Source organism: Anser anser (genome assembly GCF_964211835.1).
Source record: "Anser anser genome assembly, chromosome: 8".
Classification (NCBI taxonomy): Eukaryota; Metazoa; Chordata; class Aves; order Anseriformes; family Anatidae; genus Anser; species Anser anser.
The window spans coordinates 21,360,281-21,369,294 of record NC_139728.1 but is presented as its reverse complement, the minus strand read 5'-3'; the positions used below and the strand labels follow the sequence as shown (position 1 = coordinate 21,369,294).

Here is a 9,014-nt window from a genome sequence, read left to right as displayed (position 1 = left end):
ATCAGCAGGCCGGGAGCCGGGCGGTTGCTAGGCGGGCGGGGCAGGCCCGGAGGCCGTCGCTAGGGGGCGGTTGCTAGGGGAGCCCGCGGCCTACTCGGGGCCCAGCCGGGCCCTGCCCGGGCACCGCGGGGCCGAGCGGGGCCGAGCGGGGCCGGGCCGGGCCGAGCCCCGAGCCCCGGGGCTGTTTGCCCCTTGCAGTGCTCACCTGGGTGCCCGTGGGTGTGTCAGCAGGCACCGGGCGTTAACACACACGCCCCAGGCGGGCTGCCCCTCACACGGGAGCCTTGCCAGGCGGGCAGGGACGGGCAGAAGTGCCCCCATGGCCAGCACGCGTCCGCAGCCCTCCATAACCCATCGCTGCCCTGCCCTGAGGAGGGCCGGGGGCTGGCCGTGCGGCCCCAGCAGCAAAGGTGTTTAGGTGTAGACAAGGCCCGAAGGCTTGGCAGCCGGTCAGGGGCTGCTGGCTCCCGTGGCTGGAAGCGGCTGTGATTTTCACAGGTCACGCTGTGCTAAATGCCTCTTAAATGTCTCGTGCTAAATGGCTCTTAAATGTCTCCAATAGGCAGCCTCGAAAGTAAGCATAACCCACACAAAAGGACTCCTAACTGTCACGCACTCATCCCTTCACGCCTGTCATGCCTAAGCAAAGCCTTAATTTCCCTGCGTGTTTCTCCTCAGACACATTTCCTTTGGTGTCACGCTACAGAACGCCGAAAGCTCTGTGTGCTGCTGCTTCTCCTGTGTGCTGCTGCTTCTCTGGCCGTCTCAGGCACCGAATTACTACGGACCAGAACCTCGAGGTGATTAAAACCACAGCAGGCACGGCGCTTGGCGGCCTACGGGTGCAACTGAGAAGCACGCTGTGTGGTCCTGGCCCTTCTGTTGGCCTCACAGCCACGCTTGCTGACCATTATTCAAAAAAACCCCAACTTATTAATATCAGCAGACATGAGACATTCTTTTCATGCTGACAAGTGGCAAAACGTTGCCACGAGCGCGTAGGCAGGAAAGCTTGGTGACATCTAATTGTTGCTGTGGACTGAGGTTGTTTATTAGAACTGGCAAAAGGGCAACAATCAGCTTTAATTGGTGTGATCAGAATTTTCCCTGATCTCAGACACAAACCAGGTCGGAACAGGAGGGAAAAAAAAAAAAGTAAAATAAATTATTTTTTTTTAAAAAGGTCACTCACTGGGAAACTTTACAAATCAAAATGGCAGTGTTGCTGAGAACAATAAAAGCCAGGACCGTGGGGGAGGAAGTTTCCAAGCTACTGTGCAAAATAAGCCCAGATTTGTTCGGTGGTGCTGCTGTTTCTTTCCTTTATTTAATAACTGTTTTGCCTTTGAAAACAAAAAAAAGATAAAATTGGAGTCCCAAAAGGCGAAGTCTGGGGCAGTGTGTTATTTAGCATCGCTAGGAAGCAAGTCAAGCCTAGACGGGGCTTACACAGCTCTCTTGCTATAGGTACCAACGGAATGCATAAAAAAATAATAAGAGCACAAGGGCACCTCAATGCCCATTAATTTACCTTTGACTAGCTGCCATTTACCTGCTGTCCCACCTGCCAAACTGCTCACTTTCTGCAGACCTTGCCCTTTACAGAGCTGCTGATCTGACTGTGCATTGGGGCTACCTCAGAAAATGAAGGCATGGAACATACTTGCTGGGAAAAAGCACAACACAACGCTACAGCACTAACTACCCAGCTGCACTGCTCAGTGTGAATGTGATCAGTCTGAAAGAGAGGTTCCAAAAGAAAGAGGCCAAATTCCTCCTTTGTGCATCACCTTGGGACCACTCACTCAAGGTTTGGCGCACAGTAGCGCTGTGAATTCAGGCTGCTGGCAGAGGGAGGGAGTGACCTCAAACTGGTACCAAAGAAAATGGGGCAAAGAACGCCAGCCAGAATAAATTCTTTTTGGCCAGGGAAAGCTGAGAAATGCAGACCAGGCACAGCAGTGCCAGGCACTGGGCACAGGCAGCGTGGCTCATCTGCCTGGAGCACAGCACAAGTCTACGTGTTTGGGCTTTTTTCCCCCTCTTTTGTGAGATCTGCAGAGGTAAATGGAAATAAACATTAAAGGAACAAGTAAATGGAAATAAACGTTAAAGGAACAAGTGCTTTCAAGCTGGTATGACTCCAACCCCCTTGGGCTTTAGGAGAGCAGTGCGGACTTTGTGAGAGGAGGCTGGTGCAGTGGGACTTCCCCCACAGACAGCAGCTGCGTCGCGGCTCTCTGACCTCGCTGTCCTCTTGGGGACCATCCCCTTGCCAAGAAGGCCCACCCTCGCTCTTTGGGAGCCTCCTGGGCCTCTCCGCGCGCGGAGCCTTTATTGGCTTTGTGAGGCTGGCACGAGGCTTTTGGTTCTCCCCCTCTGCCTCTCCTCTTTCTACCCAGCCTGTAGGTACTGCCTGTAGGAAAGGTGCCTCACGTGTGGCAAGCAGAGAAGTGGAGCCCGCAGAGGAGGTGAATTGGGAGCGTTCTGTCCCCGTGTTTTCCCTGGGTTGACTGTAGAAGGTTTGGGCTAAGAACAAGTTACCACAAGGGGAGGGAAGCCCGAAGTGTTCTTGCAGGATGTGGGTGCAGATGTGGACGTGTCCTGACAACTGGTGTTTCCAGTGAGAGCAAGGCACCGCACTGGAAGCCGCCCAGGGATGAACGGCTCGTGCCGTGTGCTTGGCACTGCCTGGTCAGTGCTCAGCGAGCAGCACAACTGCGTGGTGAAAGCATCGGCAGCAGCTGCAGCTTAGCGGCACAGCCAAAGCATTCTTGCTGCAGCACGGGCAGGTGCTTGCTACCTGCTTCCCAGCTGGCTGGCTTCCTACAGCACAACGGTTGTAGCACAGCCTCTTTCCTCCCCAAACGCGCCCACGTACGAGCAGCTGCGTGCTCGGCCACGTAGCCTTGCCATCGTGGGCCCTGGCAGCGCTGCAGAGCCGAGCTCCCCAGTGCCAACGGTGCTGGCATGTGCCTGTGCACACACACACGCCTGCGCACGTGCTCTGCCTCACAGGGGCAGGAGCTTGCTGTGCCCTAGGACCTGCAGCCTCGTGTGGAGCTGCCCCACCGCAGAGCGAGAGAAAGGCTCGGCCAGCCTCGGGTCACCCCAGGTGGAAGTGCTGGGATTGAACCAGCTGGGCGAGGGGGAAATGCTGCTTTGCATCTGGCGTCTGCTCAGAAGTCAGTCTGACCTGGCAGGAAGCGTGACATGTAACAGCTCTAGCAAAGGCAGCGAGCAGCACGTAAGATGCCCGTGATCGCATCAGGAAAAGGCTCGTGAAGGACGGACAGGCGGTGGGGCCCCGTCCCGCGTGGCTCTGCCCCTTGCAGTGGCCTTTCCTTTGCACGCTTGTGCTGTTTGCAAGCGCTGCTCCCTAGCAGCCAGCGCTGCCCTGTGGGACTGCTGGACATACGCAGGCAGGGCCAGGGCACATATGCAGAGCAGGCGCAGCCATGCAGGGTGTGCCTGAAGTGGGTTTCACACCTGCACATCCTCCAGTGCTGCTCTGCACCTAGGGGCCGGGCAATGGTTTCGCTGCTCAGCAGTAACTCTGCACATGCACCTGCACTCGCTGCCACAGAACGGCATTACTGCAGCACCCCAAGAGGCCGGTAACATCTCAGCCTGCTCCAGGACCCGTATTGCCGCCACAACCCACCCCACCAACCCCTCTCTTTTCTACAAACCCACCAGCAGCCCGTCACTGCCCCAGAGCAGCCCTGCAGCCAGCCTGCTGGCAGGGGAGGGGATGCAGGTAAACGCTCTTCCAGCAAAGCTCACCGTCACCCCGGGAGATTTGCAGGACCGCATCCTGCCACGTCCTGGATTTCTCTGAGGATTAATAAGAGGCAGGAGAGCAGCTGGGCAGGGCAGGTCTCACGCCATGGGGACCCCATGGGAGGTGTAGGGCACCTGTGGCTGGGGTGCGCCCGCAGGAAAGGACCTCTGCCGGCAGGCTGGGGAGCATGCCCATCACCGACGGACTCTAGAGCCTCCGCTTATTTCTGAACAAACAGACAGCAAAGCCAGCTTGTATGAAACCCGATTATTCAAATTTATTAACATCAAGAATTATGCAATGATGCTGTAGATTTTTTTTTTATTAACAAATAGAAAACAGACTGTATACAACAGTGACCCCTACAGCACTATGCATCCACAAGGTAAAAATGAATGTGTCCTCCAACATTACCAACCCTGGATTGCTGATTTCAACATAGCTTGGATTCTTAACATTCGGAATACATGTGATAATACAATTAGATACCCTTCCACCACCTTTATTCATAACTCAATGCACTTGAAAGAGGGCTGCTCACTCTGTCTTTAGTGCAAGCATGATATAATAAGGAGTATTAATATATAGTACCATTAAATTAAGTCCAGTAGTCTTGCCACATTGGTTCATTAGAACGTCCTGAAGTAGCAGAAAGTACAATATTCTAATGACTTTTAACATTTGCAGGATAGCAGAAATTATAGATACACCCAACCTCTGAAGCCATGTGTACTCCCCCTCCCCTTCCCTGCAGTACCCTGCTTCCCACAGGGAGCAGCCGGGGCTGTGCTCCTTGCCTTTGTCAAATGCTCCAATGCACCTCGTCGCTGAGAGGTGACAGGGTGGCGCTTGCACGGACAGAGCCGTGGGGCTAACAAAAGGGGCCGTGTCTCGCTTCTTCTATCCCAGCCCTGGGGAAGTGTGGGGCCCGCTCGCTCCTCCTGCCCCCTTCCCAGCGAGACACACAAAAAGGGGCTCCGAAGCCAGGAGCCCGGGGTTTCGGGTCTCTCATGAACAAGGCGACGACAACTCACGTCGTATCGGGATCTGCCAATACACACGGTCACTGGGTCGGTTTAACACGCGTCGTAATAGGACTGAACAGTTTCCAGCTGACAAACGGGACCGCTTCTCCAGTGACCCCGCATGCCCTCCCAAACCTACTCAGGAAAAAATGGGGGAAGGGAAAGGCTAAAAAAATAATTGGTAGCTTAGGTCCAGTTCCATGAAATTTCATATTCTACAGAGGATTTAAAAAGCAGCCTACAGGGAATGGAGCCGGGCAGGAACCACAAGCCAGCTGCTGCAAATTACCAAGGAAGCTGCACTAAAATGGGCAGAACCAGCAGTGACTGGGCTGAAATAAACACAGGGCGGTAAAAAATGTAAAAGCAAAAGGAAATTAAAAAAAAACAAAAAACCCAACTCCCAAAGGTTTGGCGGGTCCAGTTCTGCCTCGGCAAAACATTAAGACTTGCAAAAAAATAAAAAATAAAGAGAGAAGAGATTATAAAAACCACTAGTAACTATTTTACATGTTTAAAAAAAAGATCCCATTCCACCCACCTAAAGCCTCGCTGTGAAATGCAGTCGCGTGAGAGAGGGCGAGAGATGCACATGAGCAGAAATGCAGCCAGAGACTGGAAATGCTTTTGGAGTCAGATTCCCTCGTTTGGCGCTGGGGCGAAGTTCCTAAATGCCGTGGTCAGAACTGGTTGGTGTGGAGGTCAGCTGCCTGGGCAGCGCCTCGGGCTGTACAGAAGGACTGAGGAATGGGCGGCTCTGGCTCAGAGGGACCCGTCTCCACTCCTAGACATCCCCACCGCGACTGGAGGAAAGCACTAGTTACGTTGCATAGTGGTCGAAGCTGCCGAGATACTCCAGCGCCGCTCTGTAGCACAGCTGGTACTGGTCCTGCAAGGCACCGAGGGGGTGAACGTGAGCAATGGGGACGCGAGGACATCGGGCAGCAGCGCCGCATGTCCGGAGACGCCGGCTCCCCTCCCTTCTCCCAGCGCTGCGGGGAGGAAGGGGCACTCACCTCTGTCTGCACCATGGCCGGCCGCTGCGTCCGCAAGGTCTTCACCGTCTGGAACATGTCCACCACCCCCTCGTAGCGCATCCTCTCCAGCACGATGCTGAGCGTGATGAACACGCCTGTGCGCCCGACCCCAGCGCTGCGCAGGGGGAGCAAGAGGGGCAGTTAGAGACCCGCCGGCCTCAGCGAGAGCCGCCCTCCCTGCCCCGCTCCTTGGAGCGGTGCCCATGTCCCCAGCTCGTGGACCACGGGGAGCTGCTCGGCGGGGTCAGGAGAGGCTGAAGGGACACCGCCACACAGAGGCGCCCTCTCAGCCCCGTGGCACCCACTGATTCTGCCCGAGTCCAGCTGCTGTGGCACCACGTCCTGCCCAAAGATTCTTCCATGGAGCTACACAGCAGAACGAGCAGGCGCTGGGTTCCTCTCATCACCCGGCAGAAACGCTGCCAATGGTAAATATCCACCCATGGATACTGCCCTCTCCTCGTCTCCTGCTTGCCTCTTGCAGGGGGGATGTGAAGTGTAGGAGAGGTGCTGGGCTTAGTAGGGGGCATCTCCACGGGCTCTCTGCTGAAGGCAGAGGTGGGTGCTGACCCGTCCCCACTCACCTGCAGTGCACCGTGATGGGCCCATCCTGCCCGAACTGCTCCTTGGTCTTGTGCACCTGCCCGATGAAGTCGATGAAGCCCTCTCCCGTCTTTGGCACGCCCTGCTCAGGCCAGTCTGTGAACTGGAACTGGCGGATGGTCCGTGACTGGCCGTCCTGCGGGGACAGGGGTGTTACACGGGAACCGTGGGTGAGGGGTCAGCGAGAGGGACCCATCTCACACCCCTTGGTGCTGCTGACCCGCTCCTGGCCCCTTGGGGCCCGGTGGGTCAGTGTCCTGCTCTGGTGTGGGGCCCAGCTCCAGCTCAGGACCCTGCCTGCTGCCACACGGAGGTCCTGTGCCTGCCCGCATGCTGCACACAGACTCTCGCTGCAGGGGAGCCCGTGTTATTAAACTTGCCCCACGTGCACAGCGCAGGCAAGGCACGGCCCGGTGCTGATAGCGATCAGTGAGCTGCTCACTGGGCCGACACAGCTGCCAAGGAAGGAACTTGCGGTGAGAGGAGCAGCAGGCGTGGGGCAGCGGCCCCTCCTGCCTGCAGCGTTAGGCAGCTCCTCGCTTTTTGGTCCCTCCAGGAGCTGCTGTGTGCTCCCCTTGCTGCCCAGGGCTGGGCAGAGGCACTGGAGCCGGGAAGCCAGAGGTAGCACTCACCCTGGCATCTGTGACCTTGAACTCCCGGAGGATGTACTGCGGCATGTTGTACTCCGCCATGGGGTCCACCACGAAGTACTGGTAGCGGGCAGAGCGCTCCGCGGGCCAGTACTGATGGCACTTCTCCTGCGGATGAGGAGCACGGTGAGAAGTTAGCACCGACACGCTGCCGCTCCTCCCTCCCGCTCCCTGGGCTGTGGGACCGCAGGGCCAGCCAAGGGACACCCCAAGGCTGGGCTGGGCTGGGCTGGGAGGTGATGCCCGCAGGGAGCAGCCCCGCAGCGCCCTCCTCCCCCGTGCAGGACTCGTACCCGGCCCATCTCGCGCAGCTTTGTCAGCATCACCACGATGGTGGAGTTGTGCTCCCAGAGCATCCGCCAGAAATCCTCCGTGGTCTCGGCCAGCGGTCCCTGCGTGGCGATGTAGGCCTTCTGCTGCCTGCGGCAAACAAGTCAGAGCTCAGACAGCTCCCACAAGCTGGGGGGCTGCGAGAGCTGGAGGCAGCACCCCGTGCTGCAGGAGACAGGTCTCCAGGGCTAGCCCCAGACACTGTGGGAGGGATGAGGCTGCCCAGCACGTGTCTTCTGAGAGCTCCCCACGCACGTGGTGGGCACGGGATCCAGAAAGGCTGCTAGTCCTTCCTGCGTGAGCGTCCCCATTCCAGCCCCTCCCTGCTGCTTGTCCCCGGAGCTGCTGCACCGAGCTCTTTCAGCACCCAGGCCTGCCCCAGGAGGCTGAAAGCTCAGCCCGTGCTCGGGGACAGTCCCAGCTGCACCTCCTGCACATTTACCCCCTGCGGCACCCACCTCCCCTCCCACTGCGCGGGGAGGCACAGAGCAACTCCATCAGGTCACCTCGATCCCGCGTACCACCTCATAACTAGGGCGGTGAGGAAACCACCAATACCGTAGTGCAAACATTTCTGAGCCTTCCAAATTTGTTCTGTTCCGCCAGAGCACGTCGCAGAGTGTCCGGTGTGAGAGCAGTTCCCGTATCCTGCGTCGCCCTGCCCCATCCCTGCTGACAGCACCCTCGGGCTGAGCACGCTCTGCCCCGCTCTCCCAAGCCTCCTGACTCACTCTGTAGCTGTCTGTCAGTGTCACACACTCTGCGTTGAGGAACGAAGCACCACTGGTCGCTTTCCATCCCGCCCTAAGGACGGGGCAGCAGCACCTACCACAGCCAGATCTGGGCGCTTCCCAGCTCCGTGCCCCTGCTGCGCCCCGCGCAGGGCATGACACGGCCACGGCAGCCCCAGGGGATGCCAGAGCATCGCCCTCGTTCGCCTGTTGGGGAACAAAGTGAGTGGGGCACGACTGGAGCAGTTAAAGGCTCTGCTGACTCCGGGAAGGGCCAGCTCCTGCGTTCTCGTTCTCGGTTTGGGAGCACCCAGCCTGGCACGATCCGGGTGCGGATCCTGGGGCTCGCTCCACCACTGCGGGGCGCCGGAGCCCGCAGGACGAGGGGCTGCATCCTCCCTCCCACCACACTTCGGCTCTCCGCCGGTGCTAAAAATTAATGAACGTGCTGCAGGACAGCTGTAATGTGCAGGATGAAGACAGGGGCTGCTTCAAGGTGGATTTATAAGACGTCGTAAAAAGCAGGGAGTGGGTGTGCACAACGGAACAAAAGAGCTAATAAAGATGCAGCATCCGTGATGCCTGCAGGACCTCGGGCCAACTGATCTCTGCAGATAACACCAGAGGAAGATCGCTCCGTTCAAAGGGAAGGACAGGAAGAGATAACTGCTCCTTGGGGATGGGGTAGGCAGCAAATGAAATGGTACCACCTGCTGCGCTGGCACCCTTCTCTCTGTAGCATCAGCGAGTGGCAAAACCAGCACCAGTCAGCTCCAGAGCTGCGACACGGCAGCCAGACATCGGGCTGCACAGCTCGCAGCCACGCGGGCAGGAGGGAGACGAGGCTGCTGTGA

The 9,014-nt window shown here is 57.7% G+C and overlaps 1 protein-coding gene and 1 long non-coding RNA gene across 9 annotated transcripts in view; one reads left to right on the top strand and one right to left on the bottom strand.

Annotated features, from left to right (window-relative positions):
* Positions 1 to 71: 71 nt before the first annotated feature.
* On the top strand, positions 72 to 3,893 carry LOC310903022. The gene is made up of 3 exons (XR_014587230.1): positions 72 to 574; positions 679 to 800; positions 1,184 to 3,893. It is a non-coding gene; the product is annotated as an uncharacterized lncRNA (long non-coding RNA).
* A 143-nt stretch (positions 3,894 to 4,036) lies between these two features.
* PTPRF (protein tyrosine phosphatase receptor type F) overlaps positions 4,037 to 9,014 on the bottom strand; it is a 371,253-nt gene continuing 366,275 nt past the window's right edge. For all 8 annotated transcript variants that reach the window (XM_083845518.1, XM_083845516.1, XM_083845515.1 and 5 more), the window contains 5 exons: positions 7,393 to 7,519; positions 7,082 to 7,207; positions 6,431 to 6,585; positions 5,826 to 5,961; positions 4,037 to 5,698 (listed from right to left, as the gene is read on the bottom strand). In XM_083845518.1, the coding sequence (XP_083701644.1) occupies positions 5,630 to 5,698; positions 5,826 to 5,961; positions 6,431 to 6,585; positions 7,082 to 7,207; positions 7,393 to 7,519 (613 nt within the window). In that variant the 3' untranslated portion in view covers positions 4,037 to 5,629. The remainder of the gene's footprint in view (positions 5,699 to 5,825; positions 5,962 to 6,430; positions 6,586 to 7,081; positions 7,208 to 7,392; positions 7,520 to 9,014) is intronic.